This window comes from Myxocyprinus asiaticus, chromosome 2, assembly GCF_019703515.2.
Source record: "Myxocyprinus asiaticus isolate MX2 ecotype Aquarium Trade chromosome 2, UBuf_Myxa_2, whole genome shotgun sequence".
NCBI classification, from domain to species: domain Eukaryota; kingdom Metazoa; phylum Chordata; class Actinopteri; order Cypriniformes; family Catostomidae; genus Myxocyprinus; species Myxocyprinus asiaticus.
The window spans coordinates 64058476-64083587 of NC_059345.1; the positions used below are offsets into that span (position 1 = coordinate 64058476).

General features: G+C 40.3%; 1 protein-coding gene across 4 annotated transcripts in view; it reads right to left on the reverse strand.

The window, feature by feature from the left end:
* Positions 1-25112, reverse strand: part of LOC127455972 (multiple PDZ domain protein-like) — a 139056-nt gene that overhangs the window by 100910 nt on the left and 13034 nt on the right. For all 4 annotated transcript variants that reach the window (XR_007899768.1, XM_051724213.1, XM_051724221.1 and 1 more), the window contains exons 2-5: positions 21842-21913; positions 16396-16565; positions 2444-2554; positions 2123-2262 (exon numbers count right to left, since the gene is read on the reverse strand). Coding sequence is in view for 3 of the 4 variants with exons in the window: in XM_051724213.1 (XP_051580173.1) it covers positions 2123-2262; positions 2444-2554; positions 16396-16565; positions 21842-21857 (437 nt within the window). In the remaining variant the exon portion in view is untranslated. The remainder of the gene's footprint in view (positions 1-2122; positions 2263-2443; positions 2555-16395; positions 16566-21841; positions 21914-25112) is intronic.

Sequence of the window (25112 nt, forward strand, 5' to 3'; positions counted from 1 at the left end):
AGCCGGAGGATCGGAGAGCCAAAGTGGAGCCAGGTGACCAACAGACCAAGGAGGAGCCGGAGGGACGAGGGACCCCGGCAAAGCCAACAGGCTGAAGGACCACAGTGGAGCCAAGGGAACGCAGAGCTGAGGCAATGTCGAGGGACCGACAGGCCAAGGCAAAGTCCAGGGCTCGGAGGGCCGAAAGTTCCCCTTGCCTGCTCAGGAGAACTAAGGGTGGGTATAAGGGTGGGAACCATCTCCAGGTCCAACTGCTCAGGTGTGGCTGTGACGTGGCATGGAGCAGGCTGAGGCATTGCTGTGACGTGGCATGGAGCAGGCTGAGGCGTTGCTGTGACGTGGCATGGAGCAGGCTGAGGCGTTGCTGTGACGTGGCATGGAGCAGGCTGAGGCATGCTGTGATGTGGCATGGAGCAGGCTGAGGCGTTGCTGTGACGTGGCATGGAGCAAAAGATGGCGCTAGCTCAGCGACCATGACTAGGAACTCTGGTTTGGCGGCGGCCATGTCGTGGAACTCTGGCTCGGCGGCGGCCATGTCGTGGAACTCTGGCTCGGCGGCGGCCATGTCGTGGAACTCTGGCTCGGGATCCGCCTCCCTCACAGTGAACGTGGAACCAATGATCTGTAGGGCGAGTTCGATATATTGAGCCAGGCTGAGGGAACTGCGACCACCAGGCATTAAGGAGGAGATTGGCTCACTTAACCCCACCCTAAAAATGTCCTTGAGGGCGACCACATTAAAATCCACCTGGCTGGCCAGAGCGCAAAAGTCCTCTACGTACTCCTCCAGGGGACGATTCCCCCGATGTAGCCGTATGAGTCGAACTGCTGGGTTCATAGTTCTGTCAAGTATTTTGTAACGTTGCTGGCAGTGGCAATGATGATGATGATGACGTGAAGATGAAAAACCCAAGTGCAGTTTATTTACAATGCGAGAACAATAACCCTGACTACAAAACAAAACATGGACATGGACTAGACTAGGCTTGACTAGACTACAAAGTTACATTCAATACTTGACAAAGACACAATGGAAAACATGAGGCTTAAATACATGGACATGGGGAACATAAACCAATGAACAAACAGAACTGTTAACAAGTTAATTAAACAATAAACCAATGAAAACATGACATGTGAACATGGAGGGAAAACATGAAATCACATGACAAGGGAACAGGAACAAAACTTTTCAAAATAAAAGACATGAATCAACAAAATACACATGACACCCATTTCCCTTTATTTATTTTTTCATTGAAAATCAAACAATCAAAATGTACATGGATCCCAACATATGGCCATTTTTCTTATTTCCTACTTTTAACTTGAGCATAAAATCAAAAGAACGAAAAATACGTCGCTATTTTATTTTATATTGGATTTGTAAAGGAATAATGGCATAAGTTGATTTTTGCTTTTGGATTCTTTTTTTTCTTCTTTTTTTGGATTTCTTCCCCTTTTTCTCCCAATTTGGAATGCCCAATTCCCAATGTGCTTTTAAGTCCTAATGGTCACGTGGTGATTTGCCTCAATCTGGGTGGTGGAGGACGAATCCCAGCTGCCTCCATGTCTGAGACCGTCAACCCGCACATCTTATCATGTGGCTTGTTGAGCATGTTGCCACGGAGACATAGCACGTGTGGAGGCTTCACGCCATCCATTGCAGCATCCATGCTAAACTCACCACATGTCCCACCGAGAACAAACCACATTATAGTGACCATGAGGAGGTTACCCCATGTGACTCTACCCTCCCTAGCAACCGGGACAATTTGGTTGCTCAGGAGACCTGGAGACCTGGAGAAATAATTTTGTATTTCGAACTAGTGAACTAGTGAACTCCAGGGGTGGTAACCAGCGTCTTTACCACTGAGCTATGCAGGCCCCCTTTGCTTTTGGATTCTTAATTTAATATGAAAAGACCGACTGATACATGGATTTACAAAGACCAATAATTTTATATTTTCTTAAAAAGCACACCATTTACTTTTAGAGGTAGGGTTACAGCTTGCGTTAATCTATAACATGTATAATTAGTTTCCTAAAAAACAATAGAAGTCTATGGTATGTCCTAATTTAACAAAGTAAACGTGTGTGTGTGTATGTTTCCACTTCTGACCTGTCCGCCACACTCCCAGCCTGAATCTCCTGAATGAAGATGCCGAGTTCTCCACGGTCCTCACTGCACAATCCAACAACACTAAAGCCCAAACCACCGGATGCCGGCTTTGGCAGGTTAATATGTGTCATGTACCGACCCTGCACATACAAAACGCTGGATGAGCTTTTTGAAAGCAAAATTTTTTTTTACCATGTTTAAAGTAAGTAAATATGAGGTCTGTATTCCTGCAGATCCTCTTGTTGCAGTAAGGGATTACATTTCCGAGTTCTGACTGATTGATTGCTTGCTTGTTTAATTGACTGATTGATTGTGTGTTACCTGAGCCATTGAGCGGATGATATGTTCATACTCTTCAGATGATGGCTGTCCATTGAGCTGTGCTGAGAACCCGTCATGGCCGCCCTTCAGATCTGAGTCAATATATGGAGTCTGCGGGAGAAACAGAGAAGATAGTGGAAGTGTAAATTACACTCCTCGCTTTGTGTGTTCCAAGTATTTAGCCACACTTCTTTCCTTCAGCAACTGAAGATTATAAATAGTCCTGAGATAGTGTGGAAAACTCATTTGTTTTGATCATTTCTGGTGATAATTTGTCCTCCCAGCCATCTGTGCACACATGTTTGTCATTAAATTCAGGAGCTGCTTAATTAATGTTTAATTTCCCTCCCCAGCTCGATAACCTGATAATGGATATGCAGAACCAATGTTTTTTCTGCTTTTTGCCACATTAATAAATAATCATGATGAGACCACAGCAATAAAAACATAGCATGCTTCAAGAATAATTTAAAAGCAACTATTTTATTATTATTATTATTATTAATGCAATTATAGTTATTCAAAGATCTTTTGCAATCTTAATGGGCCCACATTTATTTTTTGTGTTCAGCGCTGTTTGGCTGTAAAGCCTAAAATGCAATTGCTTGAGAATGAATGGCTGTTATGTAAAAAGTTGAGCAATTCATACAAAAGAATACATTAGTCACTTATTTAATATAAAGTAAATACTTTTGTTTCCTGTTGAACATACTGTGTAGTGATGTAATGGCCTTTTTTGGTGCTATTCCGAGATCCACCACTTAACAGTAGATTAAATCTTTAAAAGATATTCAGTCTTTTTGTTTAAACGAGATATTTGCATGTTTTTTCAGACAATATATGATAGAAGTTTCCAGGTGGCAGAGGACAAATCTCAGTTGCCTCCACATCTGAGACTGTCAATCCATGCATCTTATCACGTGGCTTGTTGAGCATGTTACTGCAGAGACAGTGCGCATGGAGGCTTCATGCTATTCTCCACGGCATCCACACACAACACACCACACCACGTGCCCCACTGAGAGCGAGAACCACATTATAGTGACCACAAGGAGGTTACCCCATGTGACTCTACCCTCCCTAGCAACCGGGCCAATTTGGTTGCTTAGGAGACCTGGCTGGAATCACTCAGCACGCCCTGGGATTTGAACTTGCGACTCCAGTAGTGGTAGCCAGCGTCTTTACTCACTGAGCTACCCAGGCCCCTAGTAGGAACATTTTCTGCATACCATTACTTAAAAAAATAATAAACACAAACAGCACCTTTAAATCACCAAGACAATACTTTCAGGCCCCTCCCCATCCAATGCACTCAACAATGCACTTTTACAAGAGTGAGAATTATGAGGCTAGTTTATGTTGCAATGATGATTTCTTTGCATTTTTTTATCGTGTTATTATAAAGAAGTGTGCGATTTCTGCACCACTAGCGTCACCTAACAAAAGTGCAAAAATAAACTTTCAGGGCTCAATGGTAAGGATTTATTCAGCTTGCCTGTTTGGGCCAATAGTTTTGTTATTGCCCTGCCAACATTTCCACTGGCCACACTGACACCATGGTGATCAGTTTAAATCAGCAGAATTCACAACAACATTTGCAACATGTTTAAGACATGTTTGCAATGTTGGGGTTTGCTTATAGTTGTAGTTTTTACTATAAATTCTCCTTCCTGCCCAGAAGGTGGCGATATGCACTAAGAAGTGAATCAGAAAAAACAAAAGAAGAAGAATATAAATGTGATAGTAGAGCTTGATAGTAAAAAAGGACTTAAATATTGATCTGTTTATTACCCACACTTATCGCTTCTGAAGATATGGATTCTAACCACTGGAGTCTTATGGATTACTTTTATGCTGCCTTTTTATGAGCTACATAGTTTTGGTAACCATTCACTTGCATTGGACCTACAATGCTGAGATATTCTTCTAAAAATCTTTGTTTGTGTTCTGCAGAAGCAAGAAAGTCATACACATCTTGGATGGTATGAGGGTGAGTAAATAATGAGAGAATTTTAACTTTTGGGTGAACTAACCCTTTAATATAACTTATTTAAAATAATTTTGAATTAATCCTGAGGCCCCCTTGCTGGCCCCGGCCCCCCCGGTTGAGAATCACTGGTATGGACAATAGAAAAAGTGGCTTTAGAAGTCAATATATTGTTTGGTTTATTTCCATATCATTGAACGTGAGCCTATCGCAGGCCTACAGTCCATAGCAATCTGTTCGAGATAGACTTGAGCTGTTTTCAAAGGACGCGTTCTTGCCTTCCATCTTTATATGTGTCAGACAGATGCTTTTGTAGATTCTCACTGTTTTTTAGCATCTCTGGCCATAAAAGCTGCATTTTTTGGATGCTGATTCAAGTTAACCTAGTCTCATAGAATGAACGTTACTATAACTAAATTTTTGCAAACTGAGTTTTACATGCCGCGTTGTACATTTTGCTGCAGTTTTCTGGTGAAATTAACACTGGAGATGCTACAACAACTGTGCGTTTTATTCACTTCCACTAAAATCTTGAGTACAATGGCTAATTAAGAATTTATAAACATGTATTTTTTGCTCTATTACTCACACACTGCTATGTTATGATATCAAAACACTTTTAATCTAACGCATCATTTGAAAAATTATAAATTTTAACGCTTGTATTACAGACCCACCTACATTTACACACTTATTCCAATGTGATTAGCTTGCGCAGTAGCTCACCTGATAAAGTGCTGGACTTTGGACTCTGAGGACCGAGGCTCGAGCCCAGCCAAGCACACAAGCTGATACATGAGACAAAAGCATCATATAAGCGACACGAAAAGACATGGTTGCTGCAGAAAATTTGCTTTTCATGTCGCATTTACTTTTAGGACACCATCGGTTAGGCTTAGGTAAAAGTTTTAGGTTAGAGAGGTACGTTTTACCCATTAAAGCCTAACACTTGCATACATCTTAAAAATGTTTTTAACCTTTTTTCTGATTATGACACCATTTTACTCACTTTTGGCGCCTCTCGCTGGACATTTCACTGGGAAACTGCAGCAAAACATGTAATGAAGCAAGTAATTTCGTTTTGCAAAAATGTTGCCCTGGTCATGTAATTTTCAAAAGATCAGGCTGCAAGTTAAATACAGCTTGAACTTTAAAAGCATTCCGAGATGCCTACACTCTGCTCTGTCCAGCTGTCTTTCAAAAGCTGTCAGTTTGTTGTCTGTACCAGATCATGTGTACCAGATCATGTGATAATTCCACCTGAGCGGAGAGCGCCTTTTTGAAGATTCCACTCCACTCGCTCAGGCCGCTCAGTGCCGCTCGCTTAACCCAGAATGCGTTTTGTGATATGCTGGTTTGGGAATGTGCTAAATAAGCAATAGGCCTGAGGTTATGGAGCTCTAACACTGTTTTAGTGAAGTTGCAAACCGTATAACCTAAATAAATGCAAAGTATTAATCAAAGCTAAGAATGAAGAAATCGAAAGGGAGTGTGGAGAGACCGTGAGAATTAGCAAATATTCCTATTGGAATCGTACGCGTTACATTGCCAGAGAGCACGAGGATGTGCTACGCGATGTAGTGCAGCAAAAGGTGAGCTAGTAGACTACACTACTATTCGATAATAAATTAATAGATAAGTAATGTATCTTGTTGTTTTGCCATCATGTCAGTGCAGCTGTCAGCTAGACGCAAGCCCGGTTCTGCAGGGTTGTGATAGAGCACCATCAATTGAATATGTAAGTTTAATAATACTGTATATTGGCAAAGCATTTTTCCTTGAATCCCAGCGAACACACAAAACAATCCCTGCATCAAAACCAATAAACATGTATGATCTTGCAGATCAGTGTGTCCTAATTTGCAGGCGGAGCATTCTGCTTTCATGCCTCTCTTGTACAATTGATCATTTGATTGGAGAAGATTTCTGCTCTCGCATAGAGAATTTAGTGTAGTGGAATTATCTCACTTAATCGACCAGCTTTCGATTTCTGCTTCGGGATAAAGTGGCTCATAACTGCTGGTCAGTTTCCCAAAGCCAAATCCACACCTTAACAATAAGTGAAACGTAAAAAAAAAAATGATTCTAGATTAGTGGTTGCAGATAACATCTTCGACATCTTCGACTTTTCTTAAACGAAGGCAGTGTAATTTGTGAATTAAATAATTTGTATTTGTTTTAGGATCATTAAACATGATTTCATCTAATATATATATTGGACAAAATCTCACTTTATGCAGGACAAATATTTTTTATATTTTATATTTATATTGTTTTTCTGGGTCGGTTGTATCACTCGGGTCCAATTTAACCTGAAAAGCGCAAATTTGCGCGTATGCGAGTTTCTGTGCCAACGCACATGTTTTATCACTTGTAGAGGCATGTTTGATGACTTGTTTAAAGTAAATAAAGGCAATTATGAACTGAAAACAAATGTTATGTCATTATTTGAAGATCTTCAATGACATGTGCTAACAGAGAAATATTTGACAGATTACAAATGATAAGGAAGGTCTGGTTGACCCGATTATCTAACAGCTGTTGTAAACCAGTCCAAAATAAACTGCGAGATTTTATATACTCAAACACAACAATGTGCACATTACTAATCATTTGATAATTTAATAAATGTCGGCCTATAGTCTATATTTCACCCAGAGGGGAAACCTCCGTGTGGTCAAAGGGGCAGTTGCTTGGGCCACTGTAGCTACCCCCTGTGTGCGTGTTTGGAACCAAGTATACTACAGAGAAATTTCATGTCAGAGCGGGATTTGAGTGAACGCTTTTTTACTGGTGAGTGTGAGCGGTACTTGAGCGGAGCGTCCGCTTGGGGTGTGAGCGTCTGAGCGGAGCGCATGTGCAGGGAGCGGGTTATTGATGGAGTGTCACACCTCTCCGCTTCGCTCACATGCTCTGGTCAGTACAACTGGAGCTGCGCTGACTGCCAACTTTGGACTGAAACTCACAAAAAGGATTAAGGTGGTACTTCTACCCTGAGTGCACCATAGGTAGGAAAATTCCTTATTACGGAATTTTACATACATTCAGGAGGCAGGATTGTACAGAGCCCCTTAGAGGGAGACAAGGCGGGAATTTTCTTTTCAAAAATAGTTTTGCTTTCCCTTGCAATAAGTTTTGCATTCCCTCGAAATAGTTTTCCGTTCCCTCGCAATAAGTTTTGCATGCCCTCGCAATAGTTTCCCTTAAAATCATACATATACAAGTCAGGAGCTTCAGTTAATGTTCACATCAACCATCAAAATGGGGAAAAAATGTGATCTCAGTGTTTTGGAGCGTAGCATGATTGTTGGTGCCAGATGGGCTGGTTTGAGTATTTCTGTAACTGTTGATTTCCTGGGATTTTCACACACAACGGTCTCTAGAATTTACTCAGAATGGTGCCAAAAACAAAAAACATCCAGTGAGAGGCAGTTCTGTGGACAGAAATGCCTTGTTGATGAGAAAGGTCAACAGAGAATGGCCAGACTGGTTTGAACTGACAAAGTCTACAGTAACTCAGATAACCGCTCTGTACAATTGTGGTGAGAAGAATATAATCTCAGAATGCTGAGATGCGTGTTGGCGCTGTTTTGGCGGCACGAGGGGGACCTACACAATATTAGGCAGGTGGTTATAATGTTGAGGCTGATCGGTGTATATTAGCCATGATATTCGTAGTGAAACCATAGTAAAAGTACAGGAAAATGAAAACTATGTATAAAATCATAATTTTGTAGTTATGGTTTTACTATACAAATACCATAGTTTAACAATGGTTTTACTATAGTAATATTGTAGGCTGTAGTAACCATAGTTTTTGGCATAAATCATGTTTTTACAATAGTGATATTTTATTAACTACACTGCCTGGCCAAAAAAAGCCTATGATACTTAAGAGCCTTTGATTGGATCATTATTGCAGTGATTAATATGTCAACATTTAACAAATTAATCAACAATTGTTTTAAACCTTTCTTAAACAACCATGTCAGAAGAGGTATCCCATGGTCGTGGATGTTTCTGTGCTTCAGAAGGGGCAAATTATTGGCCTACATCAAGCAAAAAAAGCAACTAAGGAGATTACTGAAATCACTGGAATTGGGTTAAGAACTGTCCAACGCATTATTAAAACCTGGAAGGATAGTGGTGAACCGTCAACTTCGCGGAAGAAATGTGGTCAGAAAAAAAAATCTTGAATGATTGTGATCGGAGATCACTAAAACACTTGGTGAAGTCACATCGTAAAAAATAAACTCACGGCTATGTTTAATAGTGATAGTAAGAGCATTTCCACATGCACAATGCGATGAGAACTTACAGGATTGGGACTAAACAGCTGTGTGGCTGCAAGAAATCCACTTGTTAGGGAGGCTTATCAGAAAAAAATTATTTAGTTTGCTAGGAAGCATAAAGATTGGACTGTGGAGCAATGGAAAAAGGTCATGTGATCTGATGAGTCCAGATTTATCCTATTCCTAACCGATGGGCGCATCAGGGTAAGAAGAGAAGCGCATGAAGCAATGCACCCGTCATGCATAGTGCCCACTGTACAAGCCTCTGGAGGCAGTGTTATGATCTGGGGTTGCTTCAATTGGTCAGGTCTAGGCTTAGCAATGTTATGTGGCAATAAAATGAAGTCAGCTGACTACCTGAATGTATTCAAATCAATCAAATCAAATCACATTTATTGTCACACAGCCATATACAAAAGTGCAAATTTGTGTATGTGGTGTGTGAAATTCTTGGGTGCAGTTCCGATCAATATAGCAGTCGTGACAGTGATGAGACATATACCAATTTACAAAAACATCAAATTAACACAACACAATTTAAAGTCTAGTATACACATAATTACACACAACACAATATACAAATAATAACATACACTGTACAGTATACAATACGCACTATATAGATACACATTATGCAATAAAATTAAAAAAGTATATATAGTAGTATACATAGAATGTACAGTAGGCTGTATTGTACTGTATTGACATTCAGGCTGTCAGATGATAGTAAGTTGTTAAGAGAGAATATATATAATAATAATATAATTTATGACAGTCCGGTGTGAGATATAAGAGTAAGAGTAGTACTAATAATAAAGTGCAGTGCTGATGTATTTTGATCGTGGGAGATCAAGAGTTCAAAAGTCTGATTGCTTGGGGGAAGAAGCTATCATGGAGTCGGCTGGTGTGGGTCCTGATGCTGCGATACCGCCTGCCTGATGGTAGCAGTGAGAACAGCCCATGGCTCAGGTGGCTGGAGTCTCTGATGATCCTCCGAGCTTTTTTCACACACCGCCTGGTATATATGTCCTGGAGGGAGGGAAGCTCACCTCCGATGATGTGTCTGGCAGTTCGCACCACCCTTTGCAGTGCTTTGCGGTTGTGGGCTGTGCTATTGCCGTACGAGGCGGAGACGCAGCCAGTCAGGATGCTCTCTACAGCGCAGGTGTAGAACCGTGTGAGGATGTGGCGGTTCATTCCAAACTTCCTCAGCCGTCTCAAGAAGAAGAGGCGCTGATGAGCCTTCTTCACAATGACTTCAGTGTGGATGGACCATGTGAGTTCCTCAGTGATGTGGACACACAGGAACTTGAAGCTGCTGACTCTCTCCACTGGTGCTCCATTGATGGTGATGGGACTGTGTTCTCTGTCTTTTCTTCTGAAGTCCACCACAAGCTCCTTTGTCTTACTGACGTTGAGGGAGAGGTTGTGCTCCTGACACCAGTGTGTCAGAGTGTGCACCTCCTCTCTGTAGGCTGTTTCATCATTGTCAGTGATCAGACCTACGACCGTCGTGTCATCAGCAAACTTAATGATGGCATTGGAGCTGTGTGTTGCCACACAGTCATGTGTGTACAGGGAATACAGGAGTGGGCTGAGAACACAGCCCTGTGGGGCTCCAGTGTTGAGGGTCAGTGATGAGGAGATGTTGCTGCCTATTCTAACCACCTGGCGTCTGCTTGAAAGCACTATGGTGTTGAATGCTGAGCTGTAGTCTACAAACAGCATTCTCACATAAGTGTTCTTTTTTTCCAGGTGGGAGAGAGCAGTGTGTATTGTAGATGCAATGGCATCATCAGTGGAGCAGTTGTTGCGGTAAGCAAACTGCAATGGGTCAAGAGAGAGAGGCAGCACAGAGCAGATGTAATCTCTGATTAGTCTCTCAAAGCGTTTGCTGATGATGTGGGTCAGAGCAACAGGACGGCAGTCATTTAAGCAAGTTATTTTTGATTGCTTTGGAGCAGGCACAATGGTGGATGTTTTAAAGCATGTGGGGACTACAGACAAAGAGAGGGAAAGGTTAAAAATGTCCGTGAAAAACACCAGCCAGCTGGTTCGCGCACGCTCTGATGACACGGCCCGGAATGCCGTCTGGGCCTGCGGTTTTGCAGATATTCACCCGTCGGAAGGATCGGGTTACATCCGCTACAGAGACGGAGAGTGAACTAACCTCTGTAGCTTCGGCGGCGAGAGCTCTCTCCGCGAGGGTGGTGTTATTTCCCTCAAAACGAGCATAAAAAGTATTTAGCTCATCCAGGAGAGAGGCAGCGGTGTTCATGGCGGAGTTTTTATTCCCTTTAAAGTCCGTGATGATTTTAATTCCCTGCCACATGCTTCTAGAGTTGGTGGTGTTAAACTGTCCTTCAATCTTGTTCCTGTACTGGCGTTTTGCTGTTCTGATAGTTTTTCGGAGGGCATAACTGGCTTGTTTATGCTCCTCCGCATTCCCGGAATTGAAAGCGGTGGTCCGCACATTAAGTGCCGCGCGAACATCGCTATTTATCCATGGCTTCTGGTTCGAATAGATCCATATTATTCTGGTCGGAACTACGTCCTCCATGCACTTTTTGATGAAACACATTACGCTATCAGCGTAAACCTCGATGTCGTCATCAGAGGCAGACCGGAACATCTCCCAGTCCGTGTGATCAAAACAGTCTTGTAGCATAGAGTCTGATTGGTCTGACCAGCACTGGATCGTTCTGAGGGTGGGTGCTTCCTGTTTCAGTTTCTGCCTGTAAGCGGGCAGAAGCAGAATGGAAGAGTGGTCCGATTTGCCAAATGGTGGGCGGGGGAGGGATTTGAAGCCATCCCGGAAGGGAGAGTAGCAATGGTCCAAAACCTGGCCCCCTCGTGTGTTGAAACTAATGTGCTGGTGGTATTTTGGTGCGACTGATTTGAAACTGGCTTTATTAAAGTCCCCAGTCACAATGAACACGGCCTCAGGGTGCGCGGTTTCCTGCTCACTTATACTCCCATACAGTTCCTTGAGTGCCCGGTCTGTGTCGGCTTGTGGGGGGATGTACACAGCTGTGATAATGACCGCTGTGAATTCCCTCGGTAGCCAGAATGGTCGACACAGAAGCATGAGAAATTCCAGATCAGGAGAGCAGAAAGACTTGATAGAATGTACGTTCCTCTGATCACACCAGGATTTGCTGATCATAAAACATACACCACCACCTCTGCTTTTACCTGAGAGGTCTTTCGCTCTGTCTGCTCGGTGCACAGAGAACCCCACAGGTTCAATGGCTGAGTCTGGAATCTCCGCAGACATCCAAGTTTCTGTTAGGCAGATAATGCAGCAGTCCCTCGTCTCTCGTTGGAAAGAGATCCGTGCTTTCAGCTTGTTATCCAGAGACTGAACATTTGCCAGTAGAATAATGGGTAGCGGGGGACAATTTACAGGGCGTCTTACTCTGATGAGAACACCGGCTCTGTTTCCCCTTTTCCTCCTGCGTTTCCGAGTCCGGAATGCCCAGACAAAGGGCTCCGCTTGCATGTTTGTAAACAGCGGCTCGGCGTTGAGGAATTTGAAGTCCGGTTTACGGTATGTAATTGCAGAACCAATGTCCAAAAGTGTTTGTTTGTCGTAGACAATAAGGCAGACAACATCCAAGACAAAAAACATAAGAATTGTGAACAAGACAAACAAAACACTGACATGTTGTGTCAGAGCTCGCAACGCAGCAGCCATACTCGGCGCCATCTTGAGTCCAAAATGACCAGGTTGACCATAATCAATGGATTTTTTCTTCCCTGATGGCACGGGCATATTTCAGGATGACAATGCCAAGATTCATCGGGCTCAAATTGTGAAAGAGTGGTTCAGGGAGCATGAGGAATCATTTTCACACATGAATTGGCCACCAGAGAGTCTTGACCTTAACCCCATTTTAAGTCTTTGGGATGTGCTGGAGAAGATTTCTGTCATCAATACAAGATCTCGGCCAAAAATTAATGCAACTCTGAATGGAAATAAATGTTGGAACATTGCATAAGGTTGTCGATACAATGCCACGATGAATGCACACCGTAATCAAAGCTAAAGGCAGTCCAGTGAAATATTATGGGTATGCAACTTTTTTTTTTGGCCAGGCAGTGTATAAAAAGCAAGCTAAGTAACCATGTTTTTTTTTTCCGCAAAACCATGGTTTTAATAAAGTAAACGGTATCCATACAGTAGGATACATTTATAGGTTTTCAAAAGAAAATCAGTCAACACAGGAATAAAAACTACACTTATCAAAATACTTTTAAGGGGCTTTAAACCAGTGTTTCTCTGGCTAGATTTTACAGATCCGTACAGTCGCAGTTCCACAGCTCTGTCCTTGCTATTATCTTGATGTTTGTGCTTTTTTCTACATTAACAGGCTACTGACGTGTTACAAAAACAACCATAACATGCTTATTTCTCATTTACTGCTTATTTATTAACAAACATCTGCTGTGTCGGTAAAGTCATGGCGACACAGACTCTTTCTGCAGTTTCATATGGCCCTCCCACGGATTAATGGACCTGTTTCAATCTGCTGCCGTAAACATTAATGTTCATAAACGTCTCCCATAGGCCCTTGAGATTAAGAGCCGTTTACTCTCTGCTCGGTTGCTAAGCATGCACGAGCTTTGAACATGCACTAAGCTAAGTGCGCTCTGTGAGAGCGTGTATTTGTTTGTCTGCCTGTGTAAGAGGATTAGGCCGTCAGTTTGGTTCCTCAACATTTCAGAAATTACTTCTGCTCCACTTCACACATGCACTCTCTACATGTCTCTCTCTCTCTCTCTCTCTCTCTGTGTCTGTCTGTCTTTCCAGCATTCTAGTAACCATAGTAACAAAGACAAAGCCAGACCCACCAGTTGGCATAATCAGCCATGCACTTTAGTGTGGAGAGGCATCAAGAGACGAAAACTCTTTATAGGTTTTTAGTGGTGCTTGCTAAGGCAAGCATCACTATTATAATTTATCATACTTAGGGTTCGGGATTTGAATAAACACCAAATTATTATTGAAGATTGGGCTTCTTTAATTTTCCATCAGGATCTAGTGTTGGTAGATTTGAACAATGAGCAATTGCACAAACTCCAATCATAAACAGCTGTTTTTAATTCCCAAAGTGCAATCGCTGTGACAGATATGAGGTCAAATACGATCTAACTACGATCTTATACCACCATGTAAGACCAAACGGGATGAAATGGACCCCATCTCCACCACCACAGAGCACAGGCTACTGTTTGTGAGAGGATATGCAAAATTATTGCAACAATATTTAAAAATGTATGATTTTGCATTTATTTTGAATTTAGTTAGTAACTTGCTCAGTCAAAACTGGCTATTATTAAGATGGAATATTTAATATGATGATATTGAAGTCAAATATTATGTATCTACTGTATGTGGACCAATCATTTTAGCAGTAAAGACCCATACTTCATGTGTGAACAGCATAAAAGTAATCCACACTGAAGTCGATCAATGAATGTCTACTGAAGTGAATTGATACATCTGTGTAAAAAATACATAGATCATTAAAACGTTATTAACTTTTAAAAAGCGCTTCCTGCCAGCAGCTGACATGAGCGCATTGGCGAGTTCACGCGAGAATTCGGAAGCAGAATAACAGAATAACGAACATCATGCAAGAGTTCGACCATTTCAAACTGCATCAGAGCCCTGGATGGAAGCACCGATTTAAAGTTAAAAACATTTTAATTATCAACTTGTTTCTTACATAAACCTGTCGATTCGCTTCAGAAGACATTCATTGATCGACTGGAGTCGCATGGATAACTTTTATGCTGCCTAAATGTGACTTTTGGACCGTCAAAGTGCTGGCACCCGTGTACTTCCATTATAAGGACCTGACAGAGCTCTATCTTCTAAAAATCTTAATTTGTGTTCTGCTGAAGAAAGACAGTCATACACAACTGGGATGGCATCAGGGTAAGTGAATAATGGGAGAATTTTCATTTTTGGCTGAACTATTCCTTAAACTGTGGTGCATTTTTAGGCTGCCACCTGCAATCTTTCACACTCAAAGTTAAAAGCTCACCTTTCACTCATACTGTGGACTAATTGCAACAAAGAAAACTGGTCTAATTTTTTAGAAAACCCCCCAAATTAAATAAAGAAAGACTCAAAAGATTATTTGTGAATAATACTGTATATATTTACAAAAAGCCATCAAGTGGACCGATCGCATATCAAACAACGAGGTCCTTGCCCGGGCATTATGCATCAGCCTCTACACAATTCTCCAGCATCGGCGAATATGCTGGCTAGCCCATGTGCATCATATGCAGGATGGAAGGATCCCAAAAGACCTGCTGTACGGGGAGCTAGCCACAGGAAAGTGTGCGATAGGACGACCTCACCTCCGTTTCAGAGATGTGTGCAAGCATGACTTTAAAACGCTTGGCCTGAACGCTGATAGATGGGAGGAGCTTGCCAGCGACAGAGACCTGTGGAGGCAGGAACAAGACAGAGCCCTCCACAGGGGAGAAACTAAGTTGAGGCAGGCAGCTGAAGAAAGGCGACAACGCCGGAAAAACAAGATGACCACTCCAGCAGACACAGCCTTGCGATGCAGTTGTTGCGGTAGAGTCTGACTCTCCCGAGTGGGACTATACAGCCACAGAAGACGCTGCACTCAAGAAACCCATGGTGCAGAACTTTAGTCTCTCGAGACAGACAGGAGCCATTGATTGATTATGAACAGAGAGTTTCAAAAACTTTTTGTTGTTGTTGTTGTCCTAACTTTGTAAGCATGTAAGTCTGGTTCAGGTGTGTTATTACTTCTCTAAATGATCAGACTCACAATTTTTGATGAAGAATATAATAGTTTGAAAAACCCTGTAGACTTGCATTGACCCGAGCCATATTACGAGACCAGAATATCATTGAGACTTAGGAATGGGCTCTTTTGACTTGGACCAGTAAGCAATCACCAATAACACACTAGCAACCAGCCAAAACACCCTAGCAACTATAGCAACATGCTAAAAAACACACAGAAGACACTCACAACAGCATAGAATGACTCACGTTTTTTTCCAAAAATGTAACATTTAGTTATCTCCAAGGTTATATAACAGCCTCTGACTTTAGACTGGTGTTAGACGGTTCCCTTAATCCACACAGGCTGTTAACAATGTTACGCTCTGTGGTTCATAAGTATGTGCGAGAGAGGGAGAGAAAGAAATCCCCTGGTGGGGATTTGATTAATATAAATGTGCATATCAATGAAAATTATTAGATCTCATTCTCCCTTGTGTTCTTGTTGGGTTTTTTTTATCACTTTTGAGCCATTTCAGAGCAAATACATAATTATCAAGATATATATCGAATATCGTCAGTAGGCTGAAAAATATTGAGATTTCTTTTCTTTTTTTTTTTTGCTATATCGCCCAGCCCTACTATACATGCTGGGCAAAGTCGAGCAACAATCGCATTATTTAGGTCTGTTAGTCTAACTAAGCATGACATTTTAAATAGACAAATTATTGTTTTAGTCCAGTTGAAATCAAACTTTTAAAGTGCATGTAAATCTCACCAAATGTAAATGCCAAAATATTGATTATTTCATTGTTTCAAACAGGTTTCCCAAACACTCTCGCCATCAACACCTTGGCATTATCTGAAATATAGTTTCAACATTGTGCTTTTTTCTTACATGCTCCTTCGGATGTTGCACTGATTTCTGCAGGGCAAGAATCTGGTGGAAGAGAGGACTCTGCAGGACCGTTTTCAGAAGATTCAGCTTCTCCTCAGCTGGAACATCTGCACCCTTTTCCTTCAGGCGAGACTGTAACCTATCCACCGCCTGCAGACAATGCTGAGTATCTGCCACATACACACACATACAAACACAACAAACATCTGTGACAAAACATTAAATAATGCAAAAATTACTGGAACAACTTCTAAACAAATATTCCAGGTTTGAAATTTTCATTTATTCACTTAATTCCTAAAATAGTGTCAGGAATGATGACATATCCACCAGTGTTCTGCTATAATGATTTGTTCCGAACTCAATTTTAGCAGTTTATTTCAATTTTATTTGAATTTTATCATCAAAATTGGGTTTAAATTAATTAATTAATTAAAACTTTAATCCAATGAAAGTATAACAATAAATTTTCAACATGAAATTGTATTATTTTTATCAAATGAAGTTTTATACAGAACCTCACAATCACAATTCTAAATACAACATTGGAGTTATTTTTGTCAAATAAAGTGCTGCATAATAGAGCATCACAGATGTGAGATATTGCTTAAATATAATACAGTTACTATTGATTTATTATTAGTAGTAGTAATAGTAGTATAACAGTGAATATTACATAACTATACAGTAGTGATCTATTTCTGTCATACTTTTTTCATTTAAACTGAGCTTTTATTTTGAAGTGTTTCTGTGTTGTTAGACCAAGGAGCTCTGACGTAATGACAGCAGATTCCCAATCCGGAAAAGCCGGTCGTTACGTGAATCACAGTGATTATTAAACCGCAAAAGGCTGCTATTTAATTAAATAAATATGTAGTCTGTATATGACTCGTGCTAAAAAGTGAATTAGCGCTCTGCCTGCTGTCATCTGCTACAAACAAAGCATGCAATGCTCATAAATGTTTTCCATGTATGAGCCAAGGATCTCTAAAGCTCTACACATTCACAAGCACTCACATTTAAAATGCTGCATGTGCAAACTATCTATTTATTTCATTAAATCGCAGCTTTTGCTGTTAAATAATCTCACGAGGACATGACGTGATTTTAATCTGTGCACTGAATGTTTACGTAATGACATTTGTACATCAGATGGTATTGGTTTTTGGTATCGGAGCATTTTTCTAAGTACGACAACTATAAGTACACGAACATGGGATCGGACCCGATTCCGATACCAGTATCGGTATCGTTGCATCCCAAATATATATATATATATATATATATATATATATATATATATATATATATATATATATATACACTATATTGCCAAAAGTATTCGCTCATCTGCCTTTAGACGCATATGAACTTAAGTGACATCCCATTCTTAATCCATAGGGTTTAATATGACGTCGGCCCACCCTTTGCAGCTATAACAGCTTCAACTCTTCTGGGAAGGCTTTCCACAAGGTTTAGGAGTGTGTTTATGGGAATTTTTGACCATTCTTCCAGAAGCGCATTTGTGAGGTCAGACACTGATGTTGGACGAGAAGGCCTGGCTCACAGTCTTCGCTCTAATTCATCCCAAAGGTGCTCTATCGGGTTGAGGTCAGGACTCTGTGCAGGCCAGTCAAGTTCTTCCACACCAAACTCGCTCATCCATGTCTTTATGGACCTTGCTTTGTGCACTGGTGCGCAGTCATTTTGGAACAGGAAGGGGCCATCCCCAAACTGTTCCCACAAAGTTGGGAGCATGGAATTGTCCAAAATCTCTTGGTATGCTGAAGCATTCAGAGTTCCTTTCACTGGAACTAAGGGGCCAAGCCCAGCTCCTGAAAAACAACCCCACACCTTAATCCCCCCTCCACCAAACTTCACAGTTGGCACAATGCAGTCAGACAACTACCGTTCTCCTGGCAACCGCCAAAACCAGACTCGTCCATCAGATTGCCAGATGGAGAAGCGTGATTCGTCACTCCAGAGAACACGTCTCCACTGCTCTAGAGTCCAGTGGTGGCGTGCTTTACACCACTGCATCCGACGCTTTGCATTGCACTTTGTGATGTATGGCTTGGATGCAGCTGCTCGGCCATGGAAACCCATTCCACGAAGCTCTCTACGCACTGTTCTTGAGCTAATCTGAAGGCCACATGAACTTTGGAGGTCTGTAGCGATTGACTCTGCAGAAAGTTGGCGACCTCTGCGCACTATGCGCCTCAGCATCCGCTGACCCCGCTCTATCATTTTACGTGGCCTACCACTTCATGGCTGAGTTGCTGTCATTCCCAATCGCTTCCACTTTGTTATAATACCACTGACAGTTGACTGTGGAATATTTAGTAGCGAGGAAATTTCACGACTGGACTTGTTGCACAGGTGGCATCCTATCACAGTACCACGCTGGAATTCACTGAGCTCCTGAGAGCGGCCCATTCTTTCACAAATGTTTGTAGAAGCAGTCTGCATGCCAAGGTGCTTCATTTTATACACCTATGGCCATGGAAGTGATTGGAAAACATGAATTCAATTATTTGGATGGGTGAGCGAATACTTTTGGCAATATAGTGTATATATATATATATATATATATATATATATACCGATGTGCTCAAAAGTTTGCATACCCTGGCAGAAATTGTGAAATTTTGGCACTGATTTTGAAAATATCTTTTATTTAAGGATAGTGATCATATGAAGCCATTTACTATCACATAGTTGTTTGGCTCCTTTTTAAATCATAATGATAACAGAAATCACCCAAATGGCCCTGATCAAAAGTTTACATACCCTTGAATGTTTGGCCTTCTTACAGACACACAAGGTGACACACAATTAATTGTTTAAATGGCAATTAAAGGTTAATTTCCCACACCTGTGGCTTTTTAAATTGCAATTATTGTCTGTGTATAAATAGTCAATGAGTTTTTTAGCTCTCACGTGGATGCGCTGAGCAGGCTAGATACTGAGCCATGGGGAGCAGAAAAGAACTGTCAAAAGACCTGCGTAACAAGGTAATGGAACTTTATAAAGATGGAAAAGGATATAAAAAGATATCCAAAGCCTTGAAAATGCCAGTCAGTACTGTTCAATCACTTATAAAGAAGTGGAAAATTTGGGGATCTCTTGATCTCTTGTTGTACATGAAACTGGTGTTGAGCGGGTAGAATTCAATGAAGCTGTCAGCTGAGGACATGTGAGGTGTCTATTTCTCAAACTAGAGACTCTGATGTACTTATCCTCTTGTTTAGTTGTACATCCGGCCTTCCACATCTCTTTCTGTCCTTGTTAGAGCCAGTTGTCCTTTGTCTTTGAAGACTGTAGTGTACATCTTTGTATGAAATCTCTTTTAAGCATTGTATAGCCTTCATTCCTCAAAACAATGATTGACTGACGAGTTTCTAGAGAAAGCTGTTTCTTTTTTGCCATTTTTGAACTAATATTGACCTTAAAACATGCCAGTCTATTGCATACTGTGGCAACTCAAAAACAAACACAAAGACAATGTTAAGCTTCATTTAACGAACCGAATAGCTTTCAACTGTGTTTGATGTAATGGCAAGTGATTTTCTAGTACCAAATGATCAATTTAGCATGATTACTCAAGGATAATGAGTGATGGCTGCTGGAAATGGGGTCTGTCTAGATTTGATCAAAAATGACTTTTTTCAAATAGTGATGGTGCTGTTTTTTTTACATCAGTAATGTCCTGACTATACTTTGTGATCAGCTGAATGCCATTTTGGTGAATGAAAGTACCAATTTCTTTCCGAAACAGCAAAATCTGTACATTATTCCAAACTTTTGGCTGCCAGTATGTGTATGTGTATATATATATATATATATATATATATATATATATATATATATATATATATATATATGTTTGATAATTTTTTTCTTACATTTTTCTTATTTTGGTAACAGGGTAGAATGGTAAGCTGGAAGAAAATAGTCAAAACTACAATTTGTGTAAGAAAATTAAAAAAGGAATGAGATTATTCTCGCCATGCCATTTTGTCTTCCTGAGTGTCACAAATTTAAGGAATGTTTTTTTGTTTTTTTTTATAAATGGGGAAAAGTCATACCTTCTTTCATTGCTATGATAATTTTATATTAGATAATAGACACCAAAGTGTACCCCCACGAAGCGTCAGGGAGTGAGTTGTTGTTTGCGTGAGAGTACGTTTAGCCGGCACAGAGAGGTTCTGGTTTGTCCTGTCTTGCCTTGCTAATACCTGGTTAAGCCCCAGAATCCTGCGAGTGGGACCCAGGCGATGTGCTCCTGCCGAGGGCAATAGAGACCTATTCTGCCCTCCAAAATGGTCTGGAGCAGTGTAGGTAATTTCCATACTCACAGACTGCGACTAATCCAGTGTGTGCCAATTCCACAACAACCAACAACTTGCACACACAGTGCAACATCCTTTCTTTCTTTAGATTTTTTCCTGGTGGCGGACAGTGAGGTAAGATCTGCGCATGTGACAATAAAGGGCACATCATATAGAGCTAAACATTTATAAAGTTGTTTGAAGTGTGGCAAATTTCTTCAGAAAATCTGAAAGCCTAAACCTAACCGTACCCCAACCCTTACCCTAAACCCTTATCCTAACCCTACGACTAAACCTACCCATACATCAACCTCAATATGGATATCTGTAAGAAAATGCTAATAATGTCCAGTGAAATAACACTATGCAATGGTATACTATGCCATCTGGTTCCATCACTTTACCATGGCACTGTCACAGTACAGTTTTTTGGAACATATTGTGCTCATATTATAAAGCTGTGGCTCTCAATCAGGGGGCTGGGGCCCATTTGGGGCCCGTAGCAAACTTCTAAGGGGGCCACAATATGACTTAATTTTTTTAAAATAAGTTATAATCTAACTTAATAAATGCTAAAAACCAAGTTCAAGTTCTTGAAACTTCTGGAATCTCAAAATTAAATGTGATAAATTATTTTTTAGCTATGGACTCTCCTTGTTTCTGCTAATAAAAAAGTTTGAAAACAAGCTGCTTTGCCATCATTACTGAAGTACCAAAGAAAATTTATTTTGGGCCTTTAAATATTTCTTTTGACAATAGGGGGGCCTTGAAGTGAAAAAGGATGAGAACCACTGATATCAAGCGTTATATATACACAACTTTTTACTCTGAGCTTGCCATGTAATTACTGAGTTTACTGCACCTTTCATACATGTCTTTTTGTGTAAACCTATTAAATGTTCTGTACTTTACATGAAAATACATCTGCAATTACATGGATACATTTATTAAGGAGTTTGAGAGATGCATGCAGAGACTGTTCTTGTCCCTGCGGTCGGCCTCCTGTCCTCATTCTTCAGTTCTGTCCCACAAAGCAATACAAACACCCTCCTGTTCATAACCCATTACCAACAATCGCTGACAAAAACGCTTTGAGCAAAAATAAATGAACTTACCCATTGTTTCGATCATCTTGTATTTCCTTCCTGTCTCTTGTCTTCCCTCATTACCAGGGCTTCACGTCACTCCTGAAAACAAAAAAATACTGTTTAAATAAATTCATTAATAAAAACATTAATCAAATGACAACAGAATAATACATTTTTAACATAATAACATATCATTTTTTATAAAATTAAGTGCTTTTATACAGAACCTCACAGCACAATCCAAAATACAACATTGGAGTTATATTTGTCAAAAAAAGTGCTGCATGACAGAGCATCACAGATGTGAGATATTGCTTAAATATAATAAACTATTATTGATTTATTATTAGTAGTAGTAGCTGTATTAATATCACAGTGAATATTACATAAATATATAGATTTCTGTTGTACTTTTTCAATTTAAATAGAGCTTTTATTTTGGCAGAAACTTTTATTTTGAAGCCCTTTCTGTTTCTGTGTGTTTTGACGGTTGCTTCTAACTTCCAGAAAAGCAGGTTGCTACGTGACCCAATATAATTATTAAACCGCAAAAGGCTGCTATTTAATTAAATATGTATGTAGTCTGTATGTGCCTCGCGCTACAAAGTGAATTAGCGTTCTGCTCGTTGCCATCTGCTATAAACAAGGTGGGCAATGATCATTATGGTGTTTTCCATGTATGAGTCAATGAGCTCTAAAAGGCGTGAGCTCTTTATGTCTTTATGTCAGCACAATACCGGCTCCACACATTCACAAGCACTCACATTTGAAGTGCACAGCACATGCAAACTATACAGTACATTTATCTCATTAAATTGCAGCCTTTGCGGTTAAATATGTTAACAGACTGACATTCGTATCTCAGATGGTATCGGTTTTTGGTATCTGAGCATTTTTACGAGCTTGAGTACAAGTACGTGAGTGCTGTATCGGACCCAATTCTGATACCAGTATCAGTATCGAGACATCTCCACTACTAACTGTTAATTTTTCTGTCAACCACAAAAGGAGGAATTTTGAACCATTGGAATTTAGCACTCTTTTTTGTGTTGAACAGACAGAAATTTTAATTTAAGCTCTCAACTGTAATTCGCCTTTCTGTATATTTGAACTTGCACACAGTGTTCAGTAACAACATACATGAGAACCAATGGTGAATGAGATTTCGGAGCTTCTACGTAGGGGAACATTATCAGTATCACTTAACATCGACTTAAATTTTTGTCTCTTCCTCACAAAAAAAATCGCTTGTCATAGACTCGGAATATAGCATACAAGTAATTTTATGATACTTTAATGGTGCATAAAATGATGAATTTTACACACACACTGGTGTATTGTTACAAAAAATGGAATGTGTCATTGGCACCATGCCCTGAATATACAGTAGCTGAAAAGTTTGGGGACCAAAAGCTATAACAAAATATATCAAATGCTCAGATTTTTTATTAATTTGGCCTATTGTCATGACTGGTCACGTTAGATTTCTTGGGTCATGCCGAGTACAAAACCTTTTTTCGAACTCCTCCTACAGCGTGCATAGGATCTTCCCCACATTTGGGTCAGATCATCTTCAGACCATACTGGCAATCATTTACTAAAAGCTTTTTGATAGACCAAAACTTTCTGGTGTAATGCATCATTAAATTTGAGAGCTGTGTTCACTATGAACTGGCATTTTATGGAAAAGAGCAGAGGGAAAATTCTGCTTTTGTGTTCCACAGAAGAAGAAAAAAAAGGATATGGGTCAAGGATGACAGAAATTTCATTTATGTTTGCCATCTTGTCTTAACCCTCATGTTGTGTTCCGGCCATTTTGACCCAAAAAGGATTTTCTTTTGCCTGAAAATGCTAGTTAATGTTATTGTATTGGACTAAAACTTATATCTGATAATTGTTTGAATATTTTGGTGGGGTTTTTTTCCACCTTATTACACTTTTGGTGTTCCCGGTCAAATATGACCGGCCTATAAAAATAGCTTATAAAGCTCTCATTATGCTATATTATCATCAAATATTTTCTTTCAATTAGCACAGGTTTTGAATTTCTTTTTGGAACTTACTGATCGTAGGTGTCATTGACCTGAGCTTATGCAAAAGCATTATTTGTGGATCATTTTGGCAATATTAAGTAAAATATGAAAACATTCTATACTATTTATCACAATAGTGTGCTTTAATGTTTAACCAGGAAGTTTGTTTTGAAATGCTTTTATTTTTTACAAAATGGCACAAAGTCACACTCGTAGTGTTTCCGGTCAAAAATGACCGGCCATTGAAAATGAATGGGGGAGATCTAAAATAAGAGAAAAATTTAGTGTTCAGGAGCATGTTCATCATGTTCACATATGTACATGTGTGGTTGCAAACATAAAGGCCTCTGACCTGTGCACGCACACATACACACATACCCATACACACACAAACACACACATGCTCACATACACTCACAAACTCTTTGAGTATTACATGTTTTCTTACATGTTTGTGTTCACATATGTGCATGTGTGCTTGCAAACATAAAGGCCTCGGATCAGTGCACGTGCATATACACACATGTGCACTAAAACACATGAACACACACACACATGCATGCCATGCACACATGAACACACATATACTCACGCACAAACTCTTTTGAGTATTACATGCTTTCTTTTTCACAGAGATGAACATCATCCTACCCTGAACTGCATCTAACATCCATTCATCCATCCAAAATTACCACACACACTCACAAACATGCACGTACACACACACACACCAGAACTGTCTTTGCCCCACAGTGACCCCTTTCCAATCGAATCAATAGAATTGTGGTGTTCCCGGTCAAAGATGACTGGCCATTGAAAATGAATGGGGAAGATCACAAAAAACATGACTTTTAGTTTGAAATATAGTAACCCTTGTGGTGTTCCCTGTCAAATCGGACCATTGTGACAAAGAAATCTGGCCTAAGCCCATTTACACATTAACACTGTCATATAAAGAACATATCATGGAACAAAAATACCAAAACTGTTCATATTTCTCTTATATTTACTAATCAACAACAAACCAAAGCAACGAACACCTGGTGGTTTTGTGTCCTCATGCACATGACTGGCAATAGCTTTTTGCATGTGTCTTGCAAATGTGTACTCTGCATTTGAAACACAATCCTTGATGAAAGAAAGATCCTCAAAGAAAGATTCTACTGGAGAGGGGTCACTGTAGGGCAAAGACAGTTCTGGTGTATGTGTTTGTGTGTGTGTGTGGTAATGCTGGATGGATGAATGGATGTTGGATGCAGTTCAGG